Below are 18,252 nucleotides of genomic sequence, written 5' to 3' on the forward strand. Positions count from 1 at the left end.
CCCATCTTTCTTTTTTACTAAGAAAAATCCGGCAGCTACCGGAGAGGAGGAAGGACGGATATGACTCTTCCGTAACCTTTCATTAACATATTCTTTCATGGAGGCCCGTTCAGGCCCAGACAAATTGTAAAGGCGAGCTCTAGGCAATTTGGCACTAGGAATAAGATCAATAGGACAATCATAAGGACGATGAGGAGGTAGTATCTCCGCCTCTTTCTCCGGGAACACATCTCCAAAGTCCTTCAGGTACCCCAGTGGACCCTTTAGACTAGCGGAGCATATTTGTACAGTTTTTAGACATTTCTTGCAACAATTGGAGCTCCATTTAACAGTCTCCCTCTGACACCAATCAATCACAGGATTGTGAATCTGCAACCATGGGAGCCCCAGTACCAACCCAGCAGGTAAATTATTCAATACAAAACATGAGATGGATTCAGAGTGGAGAGCTCCTACTTGAAGCGTGAAATCCACCATTACCTTCTTGACCAAATTCCGGGATAATGGTGTCTTGTCAAGGGCGAAGATTTGCATGGGTCTTTCTAAATTAACTGTCCCTAACCCTAACTTAATAACCAGTCCCGAATCAATAAAGTTAGCAGCAGACCCACAGTCAATGAACGCCAATGTTGATAATACCTGGTTCTTGAAGGATAACCCAGTATTTATCAGTACTTTAGTAGAGGAAGAAAAAGGTACCTGGGAATCTGGGTGACCTCCTTGGCCGTCACCGAGACTCAGACGTTCTCCTGATGGTTTGCCAGCCTGAGGACGAGTTGGGCAATTCTTGAGAAAATGTCCACAATACAGACAGAGTCCGAGATCTTGTCTACGTTTTTTCTTTACAACACGAAGAGTGGCGACTCTATTCTCTGATGGCTCCACCTCGGGTAAATGGACCTGCTCCGGGGAAGTATAATGGGCAGCCTGCTGTTCATCCCCGCCTCCTCCATTGTCAGTCGACGGTGGCTCAGAGTATGAGGTTCAGAGACTGGTGGATTCTCGTAGGATCCGTAATTCCCTACAGTACCTCATCCACTGGAGGGGATGTGGACCAGAGGAGAGATCATGGGTCCCTGCTCGAGATGTGAAGTCAGGGCCTTCCATCTAAAGTTTCCTGGGAAGCGTGGGGGTCCGGTGGCCCCCCTTAGAAGAGGGGGTACTGTCAAGGGTCCACCCCTCATTGTGTTTGGGATGCAGTTACTGACAGCTCAGCCTTCCAATCTGGTACAGGGGCATGCAATAGCTGTCAGTGTGGTGATTGACAGCTCGGCTGTCTAATCTGAGACTGGGAGGCAATGGCTATCTTCAGGTGTTCATTATCCCAGGTGAATACCTGGCTACTTAACTGAGCTGTTTGTCCCAGATATCTGCCAGACGTACATTCAGCTAGTGTGTGTGTTTTGTTCTTTGTGCCTTGTTTTCTGTTTATTGATCTTCTGTTGCCTAACCTTGAACCATGTCCTGACCATCCATCTGTTTAACCCCTTCCGCTCTGATCTGCTATCTTCCTGGAATTCTGACAAATGGTACGTTACCTGACTACGCCTTTGCCGCTTCTCTCTGTTTATGATGTACCCTCCTGGGTTTGACTTCAGACTCCATGACTATCCCGTCTCACGGCCTGGCTGTGAAAAGTGACTCAGCATCACAATACAGATAACGATTGCAGAGTAGGAGGGCTTCTTAAAGAAAAACTAACAGGTCTGTGAGAGCCAGAATTCTTGCTGGTTGGTAGGTAATCAAATACTTATTTCATGCAAATAAATGCAATTTAATTATTTAAAAATCATATAATGTGATTTTCTGTTTTTTTATGTCTAGATTCTGTCTCTCACAGTTGAAGTGTACCTACAATAAAAATTACAGACCTCTTCATTCTTTGTAGGTGGGGAAACTTGTAAAATCGGCAGTGTATCAAATACTTATTTTCCCCACTGTATGTTTTTACTTTGATTGTGCTGTTATGCCTTTATATATTTACTTATTCACGTTTTTGTAAGTATTTGTTTTGTATATATTTTAAATATCACTTGATTTTTATTCCATTGGAGTTGCTCACACAGCGGGAGTTAACACGCTCTGGCCAGAAGGGCGACATTCCGGCCACCAAATCGGCGCCCCTGTGACGTGATCGCTGGGCACCGATGGGTTGTCATCAAAGTCAAGGGTCTGAAGAAGACTCCCTTGCCTATCATTACAATACTCCTTTGAATGGAAATAAAGCAATTAAAAAAAAACACATATTTAGTATCACTGTGTTCAGAAACGTCCGATCTAATCAAAATATAAAATAAATTAATCAGATCAGTAAACAGTGTAATAAGAGAAAATCGAAATGCCAGAACTCCATTTATTTTGGCCATCACAACCTTGCAATAAAATGCAGTAAGTGGCGATCAAAATATTGTATGAAACCCAAAATGGTATTAATAAAAACATCAGCTCACGTGACAAAAAATAAGCCATCACACAGCCCCATATCCCTAAAAATGGAAACGCTACGGCTGTCTGAAAATTGCGACAAATACAATAACTTTTTTTCATGCAAATTTCTAAAAAAAAAATGTCACCACTTCAATAAAAAATAAACTATACATGTTTGGTATCTGCGTACTGATACTGACATGGTGAATCATATTGACAGGTCAATTTGACCATATAGTGAACATGGCAAGTAAAAAAATAAATAAATAATTGTTTTCCCCATTTTTCAGTACGTTATATTGTAAAATTAATGGTGCCATTCAAAAGTAAAAACTCCTCTTGCAAAAACAAGCCCTCATACGGCCATATTGACGGAAAAATAAAAAAGTTATGGCTCTTGGAACAGGGGGAGAAAAAAATGGAAAATTGCCATTGTGTGAATAGGATAAATTTCCTTTTGTGATTTGTTATACCCTTTACATGTTTATTTATTCACAATGGTTTCCTAACTTTTTAGTTCCCTGAAGGCATGTGTCTCTCACAATGAAAATTTATGATACTTTTTAAAATCTACATTTTAGTTTCTGTACTTTATTTTTGAGGATAATAAGGTAGATTTACAAAAATTGTTTCATTTTTAAACAGTATAGACTAGACAGTCTTAAAACACTTCCTTTTGGAAGTGCATTGAGCTGTAGGGTGCATTGCTGCAAAAGGGGGAAAAAAAACCCAAAACTCTTTAAATCTTCTTCCTTAGCGAGTGTGAACGAGCTGAGTGTGACCGGAGCGTAAGTGCAAACGGAAGTAAGTGTGTGACTTGTTTTTCAGTGACTTTGGATTCAGGGAGTTTGGAAGGGAGGAATTTGGACCGAATTGCTGTCTGTAATTTATTAATACTTTACATTTCTTTTTACTTAACATTTCTGTCTAGAGCAATCCCCATTAGAAAATGAGCTCCATTATTGCCAATGCTATCCAGTGTACATCTTGCCACATGTATGCAATCCTTGAACAGCCGGTCGGGGTTGCATACTGCTGCGCGAGAGGTGTGCACGTTGTGCGTTTGGAAGCCCAGGTACTGGATCTAAATGAGCAGTTGCCAACACTGAGATCCACTGACAATATGGAAAGGAGTCTGCTGCTCACTGAACAGCTGCTCACTGGGATAGATGTGGGGGAGGGTGGTAGTAGGGAGCTGCAGGACAGTGAGGCCGCTAGCTGGGTGACAGTTAGAAGGGGGGTAGAGGGAAGAGTGCCAGGGAGGCTAGTCCTGATCTGGCACACCCCAATAAGTTTGCAAAGTTGGCAGATGAGGAGGGTGACGGTACAGGGGTAGCACTGCTGCAGCAAGGCATGTCCCCTGAAAGCCAGAGGAGTGTCAGCTCCAGTAAGGAGGGAAATAGGAGAGCAGGGCAGGCCAGGCAGGTGCTGGTAGTGGAGGACTCCATTATTAGGGGAACACATAAGGCAATCTGTCACAAAGACAGGGATCGTCGAACAGTGTGCTGCCTACCTGGCGCTCGAGTCCGGCACATCGCTGATCGGGTTGACAGATTACTGGGAGGGGCTGGTGAGGACCCAGCGGTCATGGTGCACATTGGCACAAATGACAAAGTTAGAGGTAGGTGGAAGGTCCTTAAAGATGATTTCAGGGAATTAAACTGCAAGCTGAAAGCAAGGACCTCCAAGGTGGTATTCTCTGAAATATTACCGGTACCACGTTCCACGCCAGAGAGGCAACGGGAGATTAGGGAGATAAATAAGTGGCTCAAGAACTGGTGTAGGAAGGAGAGATTTGGGTTCCTGGAGAACTGGGCCGACTTCTCAGTTGGCTACAGACTCTACTCTAGGGACCGGCTGCACCTCAATGGGGAGGGTGCAGCTGTGCTGGGGGAGAAAATGGCTAGAAGGTTGGAGGAGTGTTTAAACTAGGGATTGGGGGAGGGTATTCATTTTATAGGTGGGGAAGATAGTGCAGAGATAGTGACCTGGGCACAAATAAAGAAATTGGGGGTGGGGTTAGAACAGTCAATAAAGTAAGAAGGAATAGAGGTACAGAGAGATACATAAAATGCATGTACACTAATGCCAGAAGCCTCACCAACAAAATGGAGAAATTAGAATTAATTTTGTTGGAAAATAATTATGACATGGTGGGAATATCTGAGACATGGCTGAACGAGAGCCATGACTGGGCAGTTAATTTACAGGGCTATAGTCTGTTCAGAAATGACCATACAAACAAGCGAGGTGGGGGGTGCTTATATTTAAAATCATCCTTAAAACCCATCTTGCGGGAGGATATATGTGAATCTAATGGAAATGTAAAGTCCCTGTGGGTGGAGATAAGGGGAGGGGGCAAAAATATGAAATTACTGATAGGGGTTTGTTATAAGTCTCCAAAAATAATGGAAGCAACGGAGAATATCCTCGTAAAGCAAATAGATGAAGCCGCGACTCAAGGAGAAGTCATTATTATGGGGGACTTCAACTACCCTTAAATACATTGGGGGACAGAAACCTGTAGTTCAAGCAAAGGTAATAGGTTTTTGACAACTATGAGAGACAATTACCTTTCTCAACTGGTTCAGGACCCAACAAGAAGGGGGGAACTGCTAGACCTAATATTAACCAATAGGCCAGACTGCATATCAAATATACGAGTTGGGGGTCACTTGGGTAATAGTGATCACAAAATAATACGTTTTCATGTAACCTTTAATAAGATGTGTAGTAGAGGGGTTACAAGGACACTAAACTTCAGGAAGGCAAATTTCCAACGGTTGAGAGATGATCTTAGTGCAATAAACTGGGACGATATCCAGAGACACAAAGCTACACAAAGCAAATGGGAGACATTTATTAGCATCCGGAATAGGACCTGTGCACAATATATAACCTATGGGAATATACATGCTATAAATAGGAGGAAACCACTATGGCTAAATAGAGCTGTAAGGGGCACAATAAGTGACAAAAAGAAAGCATTTAGAGAACTAAAGCAAGTAGGTAGTGATGAGGCATTAAATAAATATAGAATATTAAATAAATTCTGTAAAAACCAAATCAAGGCAGCAAAGACTGAGGCAGAGAGACTCATTGCCAGAGAAAGTAAAAATAACCCCAAAATATTCTTTAATTACATAAATAGTAAAAAACTAAAAAAATGATAGTGTTGGCCCCCTTAAAAATAGTCTGGGTGAAATGGTGGATGAGGATGAGGAAAAAGCCAATATGCTAAATTATTTTTTTTTCAACCATATTTACACAAGAAAATCGCATGACAGAAAACATGATTAGTGATAACAAAAATTCTCCATTAAATGTCACTTGCTTAACCCAGCAGGAAGTACGGCGGCGTCTAAAAATCACTAAAGTTGACAAATCCCCGGCCCCGGACGGGATACACCCGCGAGTACTGCAGGAATTAAGTAACGTCATAGATAGACCATTATTTTTAATCTTTAAAGATTCCATAATAACAGGGTCTGTACCACACGACTGGCGTATAGCAAATGTGGTGCCAATATTCAAAAAGGGGACAAAAACTGAACTTGGAAATTATAGGCCAGTAAGCTTAACCTCTACTGTGGGTAAAATCCTGAAGGGTTTCCTAAGAGATGCTATACTAGAGTATCTGAAGAAGAATAACCTCATGACCCAATATCAACATGCGTTTACGAGGGACCGTTCCTGTCAAACTAATCTGATCAGTTTTTATGAGGAGGCAAGTACCGGACTGGACCAAGGAAATGCAGTGGATGTTGTGTATATGGACTTTTCAAAAGCTTTTGATACGGTTCCACACAAAAGGTTGATATATAAAATGAGAACAATGGGGATAGGGGAAAATATATGTATGTGGGTTAAGAATTGGCTCAGTGATAGGAAGCAAAGGGTGGTTATTAATGGAAAGCACTCAGACTGGGTCTCAGTTAACAGTGGGGTACCACAGGGGTCAGTATTGGGCCCCCTTCTTTTTAACATATTTATTAATGACCTTGTAGGGGGCATACAGAGTAATATTTCAATATTTGCAGATGACACTAAACTCTGCAGGGTAATCAATACAGAGGAGGACAATTTTATATTACAGGAGGATCTATGTAAACTAGAAGCTTGGGCTGATAAATGGCAAATGAGCTTTAATGGGGATAAATGTAAGGTAATGCACTTGGACAGAGGAAATAAAATGTATAATAATATGCTTAATTGTAAAATACTGGGCAAAACTGTAACTGAAAAAGACCTGGGTGTATTGGTGGACGACAAGCTCACGTTTAGTCGCCAGTGTCAGGCATCTGCTGCAAAGGCAAATAAAATAATGGGATGCATTAAAAGAGGCATAGATGCTCATGAGGAGAACATAATTTTACCTCTATACAAGTCACTAGTGCGACCACACTTAGAATACTGTGTACAGTTCTGATCTCCGGTGTATAAGAAAGACATAGCTGAACTAGAGCGGGTGCAGAGAAGAGCGACCAAGGTTATTAGAGGACTGGGGGGTCTGCAATACCAAGACAGGTTATTACACTTGGGGTTATTTACTGTGGAAAAACGAAGGCTTAGGGGTGATCTTATTACTATGTACAAGTATATGAGGGGACAGTAAAAAGACCTTTCTACTGATCTTTTTACTCTGAGGCCAGAGACGGGAACAAGGGGGCATCTTCTACGTCTGGAGGAAAGAAGGTTTAATCATAATCACAGACGCGGATTCTTTACTGTAAGAGCAGTGAGACTATGGAACTCTCTGCCGCATGATGTTGTAATGAGTGATTTACTATTAAAATTTAAGAAGGGCATGGATGCCTTTCTTGAAAAGTACAATATTGCAGGTTATATATACTAGATTCCTTGATAGGGCGTTGATCCAGGGAACTAGTCTGATTGTCATATGGAGTCGGGAAGGAATTTTTTTCCCCAATGTGGAGCTTAGTGTTTGCCACATGTTTTTTTGTTTGCCTTCCTCTGGATCAACATGTTAGGCTATGGGTTGAACTAGATGGACTTAGTCTTCCTTCAACCTTAAAAACGATGTTAGACTATGTGCCCACGATGCAGAAATGCTCAGGATTTTTTCCTGAGCGTTTCTGCGTCTCCCTGGCAGAAAAAACGCATGCGGATTGTACATGTGTTTTTCCTGCCAGGGACATGCGGATGTGAAGCGTTCTTCACTTGCATTTCCGCATGCGGGTTGACAAGCGCTTTCCAAGCGATTTTAGCATCACTTGGAAAGTGCTTGACAACTTGGTCACACTATATAAATCCATGCAAACAGCATGGATTTATATAGTGTGACCCCAAAGAATGGTTAAAAATAAAAAAATAAATGTATACTTACCCTCCGATGGCCCCCGGTGTCCTGCTCACTCAGTTCTCCCTTGCCGGCAGCGGTGGATTGAAGGACCTGCCGACGTCAGCGTCGCGTGACCCGTCACATGACTCTGACATCAGCGCAGGTCCTTCAATCCACCGCGAAGTGCCGGGAAGGAAGAAGGAGCGCAGCGCGGGCCGCCGGAAGGTAAATATATATTTATTTTTTATTTTATTCTTTTTTTTTACAGATTTTTTAATGGTACCTGGGTGTGGAGGAGAGTCTCCTCTCCTCCACACCCGGGTACCATCCGCAAATTAGAACGCGCCAATGATGCAAGTACAGATGCAGTCTTGCGGAATTGGCGCGTTCTAATGCAAGTCAATGGCGGCGAAAACGCAGCATTTCCGCAAAATAATTGGTAGTGCTGTGTTTTTTTCCGCAATGATAATCCTCAGAGGAAAGTTCCGCAGCATGTTCACATGCGGATTATCATTGGGGAACATGGCAGGCCTTCTACCATGCGTTTTTTAAGCGTTTCTGCAGCTTTTTTTGCCGCTGCGGAAACGCTTAAAAAACGCATCGTGGGCACACAGCCTTACTATGTAAAATATGGCCATATTTATGAAAGTGGACCATGCTGTTTGATACATTGTTTTTTAGATTGTCTAGTCTAAGTTTATAGCACCTAGAAGTTAAATTACTTTGCTCCAGAAATTTGTGCATGAATTTTGCCTCATTTTATGAATTGGCAGATTATATGAGCAACAGAGAGAGATCATAGAAGTGTCGTGACAGGACATCATTTCAATTAACATGAACGCGTCCACTTTGTTTGAGGAATTTGTAAGGCAAAATTTCACAATAAGGTTGTACAAGCATTGATAAAGGTGTTGAGGATATCATGTTGATATATCATAGGAGGAGCTTAACAAATAAGTTTTGAAGATGAAAGAAAGAAAAAAAAATTTCAAACTCCGCTTGCCACTCCGTATCTCAATTCAATGTAATAGAGACACTTCAAGGGAGGCTCTATGTAATGTGCTTCAGATGGTAAGAAGAGTTGCATCTGGGAACTCTATAATGTGGTGATTTACCTTCACTCTTTTATCATATATCAGATTACTTATTCAATATTATAACTATAAACTAACAAAAATGTTATTGTTATGGAAATTATATATTTTAGACCACAGGTGTAGTCAAGTATGAAAGACTAAAACATCTGAATTATTCAATTCGTAAAAAAATGAATTTTGGTTTGTTAAACAATCCAGTAGCATTAAGAAGGTATTACAGTATTTATTACATTTATTTATATTCCAAATGATAGAATTTTGAACATTTATAACCAATTATTTATAATTTATTTTTTCTCATGGCCTGTGTAAACAAAACAATTTTCAATATGATATTGATGCATAGTTTTATACTTATTTATTTTCTCGTATTTTAGAGATTTGTGTACAAAACTGTACAACACAAGCTGGGGAAACACACAGAACTGGCAAGAATTTGACCTTTCATGTGAATACAATCCTATGGAGACACAAATGTTGACATGCCTATCAGATGTTCGAGAACCCTGCCAATTGGGATGCCGAAATCTTACATACTGTACCAATTTTAACAACCGGTAAAACTAATTGTTTAATATTCTCCGACTGGTTTTAAGAGACATTTAAAAAGGGTCAAGTATCATTTTGTACTCATTTTAACATGTTGGCAACTTCTACTCTACTTGTACAGGGATATGCACACTAACTGCATGGAGCAGGCTCAGAATCTGAGCCTGCTCCAAACAGCGTGAGTGCCACCACCCGAGAGTAACTTCTGGGAACAGAACTATCTCTGACAGCAACAGTTTAACCTCTTAGATGTCAATGTTAATTGCTACACCAGTGGCATTTAGTAAGTTTGAAACAGGGTACTTGTCTCCTGTGACATGTTCACAGGGTGCTGATGAGTTGTCAAGCATCTGCTTAAAAACCCACATTTTTGCTATGTTACTGCACCTAAGTCATCTTTCATAGAAGAATGGTAATTGTACAATAGACTGCAATACTACAGTAGTATAGTGCATTGTATAGACTATTAGGCAATCAGAGGATCAAAGCCCCTAAAGGGATTAATAAAAAAATGTAAAAAAAACATTTGGCATCACTGCATGTGTAATTGCCTAAACAAATAAAATATAAAAAGAGTTATCCCATACAATAAACTCCAAAATGAAAAAATAATCAAAATTACAGAATTGATGATTTTTGCCCCGCAACCCCACCCTACTCCAATTCAATCTCCCCCCAAACAAAGGAATACAATAATAAAAAAGTAAAAAAGTTTTGGCTCTCAGAATTTGGCAACTGAATTTTTTTTTACATTTTTTGAGTAGTGATGCAAAAAAGGCCCTATAGAAATTTGGCATCACAGTAACTATACTGATTCATAGAATAAAGTTCCCACCTAATTTTTATAGCAATTTGAATGTAAAACAACCCAAACGAGCAAAACACATCAGCAAAATTGCTTTTTTTAAAAAAAATTCCACCCCACTTGGATTTTTTCCCGCTTTTAAGCATGTCATATGGTAACATGTGTGACAGAGTCACTGGTATGATTTATGAGGGGAGATATGTGTCACGCAGGTTGCTAGCCTGTGTGAACTGAAGCCAATAAACTTTCTCCCAGCATGTTATATGCTAGAGGATTAACTTACTTAAAGGGCGCGGTTTTAGGGGAATGACATACAGATGGGAGAGGACGTCATTCCCCATACCTCCACCTCAGGGTGTGGCTGAGCATCGTTTAAATGTTCAGTCTTGTTTTTTTTCTGTGTGTTGTGTCTGGAGATGCAAGGTCTCCAGACTGGACAGCCATAGCTCAGGAGTGAGCTGAAGGCTGGACATAACGTGTGTGTGCGACCTGCACACACATATATGGACTGTGCTACAGTTATCTTTTGTTTTGTTCTTTTGCCAAGTAAGGCTGTATTTATTTTGCTGGAGAGCAGAGATTTATGCTGCTTAATAAAGCGTGCAAAGAAAACCTGGGTTCCTGAGTTTACTTCTGGAAGTGGCCGAGCGAGGCGTCCTACTACACATGATACTGGAAAACTAGTCACCAGTCTAAAGAAAATATCTTCCTTTACCTCTGTAGTTGATGTCAATAAATGTGCATGCAGATATGACTGAGATTCTTTTTTAGTTAAAAATCATGTATTAAACGCAAAATATATATAACTTAATTTTTTGTTTACATTTATATTTAGGCCAACTGAATTATTTCGAAGCTGTAATGCTCAATCAGACCAGGGAGCAATGAATGACATGAAGCTGTGGGAGAAAGGAAGCATCAAGATGCCTTTCATGAATATTCCTGTTCTTGACATTAGGAAATGTCATCCTGAGATGTGGAAGGCAATTGCTTGCTCACTCCAGATTAAACCGTGTCACAGTAAATCTAGAGGGAGCATCATCTGCAAGTAAGGGGTGCTCATTACTATACTAATAGAATTATTCCTTTTAGATTTATAGTGGGCAATTTCAGTGAAAAATATTTTCAGGGGGTTATTTTGAAAAAGTCTTCGAGGCGTCTTGCAAAAAAGTATACTGTGCAGTATACATTTTTTGTAACATGGGAGCCTATGATCACATCAGGTGAAATTTAACAATAAATTATGTTACCCTAAAAATAAATTAACAGGAGCAGTTTCTGAGCATTAGATTAAAACGTAATTTTTCCTTCATACATCAATAAAAACAAATACCACAATAAACTAAGAATCAATTAAACAAAAATATAGACTTCATCTGACACAGCTAGAAAGGGATTCAACATCAATTCAACAGTTTCAATATGTATCCTATCAGTGACAGTTAATAAACATATTACAGTATAAGTATGTAATTAACCATCTGAGATCGAAATAGATTGAGGGTCCTGACAGGGGTCAGACCTTCTGGAGCAAATATGACATACTGTATAAATGTTTGTCACACTGTGACGATCAGTTATGTTGATGAGATGGCATTAGCAGTGGTCACATACCATCAAAACAATTGGTGTTTTTAACCATATACTTTATGCATGAGTCATGGCATATTCCAACAAACAAATCTATGAGAAAGGGTCAGGGTATTGCGTATCCAAGTTCCCAATGACACTACAGTCATGGCCAAAAGTTTTGAGAATGACACCAAAATTATATTTTCACATGATCTGCTGGCCTCTGGTTTTTATTAGTGTTTGTCTGATGTTTATATCACATACAGAAATATAATTGCAATCATATTATGAGTACCAATAGGTTATATTGACAGTTAGAATGAGTTAAAGCAGCAAGTCAATATTTGCAGTGTTGCCCCTTCTTCTTCAAGACCTCTGTAATTCTCCCTGGCATGCTCTCAATCAACTTTTGGACCAAATCCTGACTGATAGCAGTCCATTCTTGCATAATCAATGCTTGCATTTTGCCAGAATTTGTTGGTTTTTGTTTGTCCACCCGTCTCTTGATGATTGACCACAAGTTCTCAATGGGATTAAGATCTGGGGAGTTTCCAGGCCATGGACCCAAAATCTCTATGCTTTGTTCCATGAGCCATTTAGTTATCACCTTTGCTTTATGGCAAGGTGCTCCATCATGCTGGAAAAGGCATTGTTGGGCGCCAAACTGCTCTTGGATGGTTGGGAGAAGTTGCTCTTGGAGGACATTCTGGTGCCATTCTTTCTTCATGGCTGTGTTTTTAGGCAAGACTGTGAGTGAGCCGATTCCCTTGGCTGAGAAGCAACCCCACACATGAATGCTTTACAGTTGGCATGAGACAAGACTGGTGGTAGCGCTCACCTCTTCTTCTCCGAATAAGCTGTTTTCCAGATGTCCCAAACAATCGAAAAGGGGATTCATCAGAGAAAATGACTTTGCCCCAGTCCTCAGCAGTCCACTCCCTGTACCTTTTGCAGAATATCAGTCGGTCCCTGATGTTTTTTCTGGAGAGAAGTGGCTTCTTTGCTGCCCTCCTTGAAACCAGCCCTTGCTCAAAGAGTCTCCGCCTCACAGTGCGTGCAGAAGCACTCACACCAGCCTGCTGCCATTCCTGAGCAAGCTCGGCACTGCTGGTAGTCCGATCCCGCAGCTGAAACAGTTTTAAGATACGGTCCTGGCGCTTGCTGGTCTTTCTTGGGCGCCCTGGAGCCTTTTTGACAACAATGGAAGCTCTCTCCTTGAAGTTCTTGATGATGCGATAGATTGTTGACTGAGGTGCAATCTTTGTAGCTGCGATACTCTTCCCTGTTAGGCCATTTTTGTGCAGTGCAATGATGGCTGCACGTGTTTCTTTAGAGATAACCATGGTTAACTGAAGAGAAACAATGATACCAAGAACCAGCCTCCTTTTAAAGTGTCCAGTGATGTCATTCTTACTTAATCATGACTGATTGATCGCCAGCCCTGTCCTCATCAACACCCACACCTGTGTTAATGGATCAATCACTAAAACGATGTTAGCTGCTCCTTTTAAGGCAGGACTGCAATGATGTTGAAATGTGTTTTGGGGGTTAAAGTTCATTTTCTGGGCAAATATTGACTTTGCAAGTACAGTAATTGCTGTTAAGCTGATCACTCTTTGACATTCAGGAGTATATGCAAATTGCCATTACAAAAAATGAAGCAGTAAACTTTGGAAAAATTTCTATTTGTCTCATTCTCAATACTTTTGGCCATGACTGTACTGTCTTCTAGAAGCATTCAGGTCTATTTCCTGTTATTCTTGCACAATCAAAGTCTATAGCAGGGGTGAGACAAACCACATATAAGGCACTAGGTGGGTGTACCTGGGTAGTAATAAATTATGGGTATGTGCTTAGTAACAAACTCTCATAGTGTCAATTGCAGTCAATAAATACATTTCCATCTATTGCTTCCAGAAATAAATATAGTAAGAGCGAATTTCATATCAATCAAAAATAATTGTTCATGACCTTATGATAAGCAATGTTAAGTCATATGTATACATCATAAACGCACACCATCAATTATACATCAATCAAATAACTAGGCTATGTTCACACATGTTGTGTATTTTTTTCTGCTGCAAATCTGATGCTAACTTCTCTGACAGGAAAACAGCAGCATAAAAAACGCAGGTTTTGTTCAGTTTTTTGCTGCATTTTTTTGACCACTCATTACTTCCTATGGGTGAAAAAACGCAGGTGCGTTTTCTGCTGCAGAAACGTGCTCTATTTTCTAAATATGCAAGCAAAGCAGAAAATATGCAGCAAACAAAAAGCAACATGTGTGAACAGAGAATTCTGGTTTATCATAGAATTTGCTGGCTCTGCTAGATGCAGCTGAAAATTTGCATAAAAATCTGCTGCAAAATACGCAGCAAAACACAACGTGTGTGAACATAGCCTTAGTCTGCCACAAATTACATATTAACATCAAGGAGTATTGTGACGAATGGCACCAGAGAGACCCCGCAGATTACTACCGCTGCCACTACATGTGAAGGATCCACACCTCGCCACCCGCCTGACATCACAATTGCGTAAGATGGATCACGTGATACGGATCTGCCCTTTGCACCAACGTGATGTTTCGCACTCCCCCGAGGACGAATAAGGTCAGATTTGTAGAGTTCTACACAGACACCCCCTGTCCACATGGGTACAGGAAGGCACCAGGAGTGAGAAGAGGTGGCCCACTCAGTCACTGATGTGGCACCACACTCGCTCACACCGCTGATGGGCTGAGCGGCCCCTTCACTAGCTCCAGTGAAGCAGAATCTTGTTGGCCTGGCAGAGCTGCCACCAGTTTCTATTAGATATAACGGGAATTATATCGGGTCAGAATCCATCCCGGTAGCGTGTTCGTTGGACCGAACAACGGACATGAGAGGTCATGGATCGAGATTAAAGAGCAGCCCAAGGTTAAATTATATATTTAATCGCCTTAAGGGCACACTAGACAATACACTATATACATAAGGGTTATTTATACATAATAGTCAGAGATGCAAACACAATAGTAGTGGTACAAAGATATAAGCAGTTATTGAGAGTCAGTTACCAGTCAGATGGAAGGCCTGGCTTGCAGGGGAGGGGCTGCCACATGGGAGGCTTGTGGTCCCCTTTGTTGCAGGACTTCAACCACAGGATGTGTCGTCGCGACCTCCCAGGGAAAAAGACACTGGACTATAGTTGCTGGAACTCTTAACCCCTCTGGGTCACTCCCCCTCTTCCCCCCTGGCTAGACCTAAATCTCCACCCCTGGTCTCTCTCAGCTAAAAACTCTAAAATGGGCTATACTTCCTTAATGGACGGTCCTAGGGAGACGGTTCTGGTGTAATCGGATCCAACCAGGCCCTTGCTACTTGTGGAGACCAAAAACTGTGGCCCTAGGTGTTTCTGAAAGGCTGTGCCGTATATCTCCCCATCCCTACGCGCTAGACAGTGCTGGAAGCCAGGGTGACATTCCTCTTGTTCGTGTCATTACAAAAATCTATTTGGTGTATCGCTGGGATGTATAGTATTCCCATAACTCGGTATTGAATTCTACTTTTCTGACACAAAGGACATGCCGCATGGCTGGGGTCCACAGGAGTCTTCCTGTGGCAGCTCCACAGCAGAAGGTGGGAGTTTTGGCACTCACTGTCCCTCAGCCCCCTCCCTTCTTCTTTAGCAGAAGTGTCCAACTTCAACTGTACATTGTAAACCTCTATAATCCCCTGCCAAACAGGGCACAATGATTGACATGGGAATATATTTTCAATATTCTTCTCAAGTATATTAGAACATGATAACATATATACACATATCTGTTGAGGCTAGGCAAAAAAACATCCAAAAGGATAGACTGATGTATGAAGGCATATAAGGCACTTGCTCTAACAGACCTTATCCTGTTCAATGCCTCATGTAATGGATATAAGATAAATGTAAGCAGAAGATAGAGTTTAAATGAACGCAGAAATATATAGCACATTTTACCTCAATTGCTGCTCTGGGAACCCACCACACCTGGAGCAGCTATTGAGGTAAAGTTTGCTATATATTTCTTATAAAAATGTCCCCATCTTGGTCCCATCTTGTAGAAATGTCCCCATCCTGGTTCTATCTTATAGAAATGTCCCCATCCTGGTCCTATCTTATAGTAATGTCCCCATCCTGGTCCCATCTTATAGAAATGTCCCCATCCTGGTCCTATCTTATAGAAATGTCCCCATCCGGATTCATCTTATAGTAATGTCCCCATCCTGGTCCTATCTTATAGTAATCTATCCCATCCTATAGAAATGTTCCCATCATTGCCCCTTTCTTGCAACAATGTCCCACATTCTGTCGCTCTTTACACACACATAAAAAAAATTATTCTCACCTGACCTTGCTCTCTTGGCGAACAGCGTCCACTTCCTCCTCCACAGCCAGTGCGCTTATCAATGACGTCCTGTGAAGTCACGCAGGGACGCTGACATCAACTGCTGGCCTCTGATTAGCCCGTGTCTTGTATTGGTATTGCGGTGCAGAGAGCTGGTCTCCGTGCCGCAATGCATTTTAATTGAATGTGCGTCCGCACATTGAGTTTAAAAGAAGCGCTGACATCGACAGCCCCTAGTTTGTTGGACGCGATTGTCTCAGGGGCCCATGGGCCGCACAACAGAGCCTTTAGGGGTCGCATGTGGCCCTCAGGCCTTGTTTTTGAGACCCCTGATGTATAGAGCATCATGTGCATTTTATGATACCCTATGGACTTTGACTGTGCAAGAACTTAGCCTGATGAAACCTAGTGGAGAAAATTTGTTGGAAAGCACATAGGGAGATTGTAGGGCAATTCATCTACAGGGACAGCTGTGGACTACCCTTGTCAGTGTTGGAGTTATGGGAAACCCAGGGCCTGATAGTACTAATAGGGATTAACAGGGTAGAGATCTGAATGCTTCTGGAAGACAACTCTGTGATACACTGAAATATTAATCAGAAGTTATTCTTTAACTTTTCTAAACTATTCAGAAAACTACACATACATTATATGACCAGTAAATTACATCATATATAAAGAAAAATGTCAGTATTGCCTTTTTCTGCATTTCTGTTTAAAGTAAGTTAACTCCTTCCTGCATATCAACTTATATAGTAGTGTTCAAAATAATAGCAGTGTGTTCAAAAACACGAGTTAAGCACAAAATCTTTATACTAGTTTTAATTTCCATTGTGAACATTGCACACTGTTTTCTAATTCAAAACATGAAGAGAAATGTATATAATTTTTACATTGGGCTGTTCTAAAAAATAGCAGTGTCTGCATTTGTATTTACAAACTAGCAATATGTACTCTCTTATTTTGAGGATTTAGCATTCCTGTGAATCACTAACCTAATATTTAGTTGTATACCCACATTTTTTTTAGAACTGCTTCACATCTATGTTGCATAGAGTCAACCAACTTCTGGCACCTGTCAACTGTTATTCCGGCCCAGAATGCTTTGACTACGTCACATAATTTTTTGGCATTTGTTGGTTTTGCCTCAGAAACAAAATTTTTGATGTCACCCCTTAAACGATCTATCGGATTAAGGTCTGGGGTTTAGGCTGGCCACTCAATAACCTCAATTTTGTTGGACTAGAACCAAGATTTTGCTTGTTTACTGGTATGTTTAGGGTCATTGTCTTGTTAAAACACCCATTTCTAAGGCATATCCTCGTCAGCTCATCAGCATCTATAATATAACGGTAGATGTGTCCCTCTGTCCAAAGCCACTATAGACTGCGCACGCGCGATGCACCTGCGCAGTCTGGCTCCAGACAGAAGAACACATCCAGCCGTTACAGGTAAGAGGAGTATATGGCGCCGGAGATAGCGGTATGCGTAGGCACTAAACGCATACCGCGATCTCCGGCGCCATACTTGCGTGACCCAGAGGAGTATTGCCGCGGCGCCTCTGTTCTGGCCGGAGGCCGGCGGTGGACTGCGGCGTTGGAATCGGCGCATGCACATAGCGCACCATCCGGCACCATTTTACTGAAGACACATTTGCAGTGTGTCTTCAACAAAATGGCGCCAGACAGCGCGGTATGGGCACGCGCGTACTCCAGCACCACACTCCTTCCCCGGCCTCCAGCAGAACGGGACACAGCGCTAAAGCACAGGGAAGAAAGGTGAGTAGAAGTGTTTGTTTTTTTGTGTGTGTAGCGTGATGGGGATGAGGGGCCATGCATACCAGGATTGGGGGATGAGGGGTACCATGCTTACTGGGATAGGGATGAGGGGTACCATGCTTACCAGGATACGGATGAGGAGTGCCATACATACCAGGATTGGGGATGAGGGGTACCATGCTTACCAGGATTGGGGATGAGAGGTACCATGCTTACCAGGATTGGGGATGAGGGGTACCATGCTTACCAGGATAGGGATGAGGGGTGCCATGCATACCAGGATGCTAATGAGGGGTCATACATGCCAGGATAGGGATGATGGGGGCCATACATACCAGGATAGGGATGAGGAG

At 41.7% G+C, this 18,252-nt stretch overlaps 1 protein-coding gene across 3 annotated transcripts in view; it reads left to right on the plus strand.

The window, feature by feature from the left end:
* The window catches only part of RECK (reversion inducing cysteine rich protein with kazal motifs), a 677,252-nt gene that overhangs the window by 376,317 nt on the left and 282,683 nt on the right, over nucleotides 1-18,252 (plus strand). For all 3 annotated transcript variants that reach the window (XM_073678381.1, XM_073678382.1, XM_073678383.1), the window contains exons 10-11: nucleotides 9,204-9,383; nucleotides 11,016-11,228. In XM_073678381.1, the coding sequence (XP_073534482.1) occupies nucleotides 9,204-9,383; nucleotides 11,016-11,228 (393 nt within the window). The remainder of the gene's footprint in view (nucleotides 1-9,203; nucleotides 9,384-11,015; nucleotides 11,229-18,252) is intronic.

The sequence above is a fragment of the Phyllobates terribilis genome, unplaced genomic scaffold (genome assembly GCF_046119375.1).
Source record: "Phyllobates terribilis strain yellow unplaced genomic scaffold, ASM4611937v1 Scaffold_4__5_contigs__length_816908805, whole genome shotgun sequence".
In the NCBI taxonomy this organism is placed as follows: domain Eukaryota; kingdom Metazoa; phylum Chordata; class Amphibia; order Anura; family Dendrobatidae; genus Phyllobates; species Phyllobates terribilis.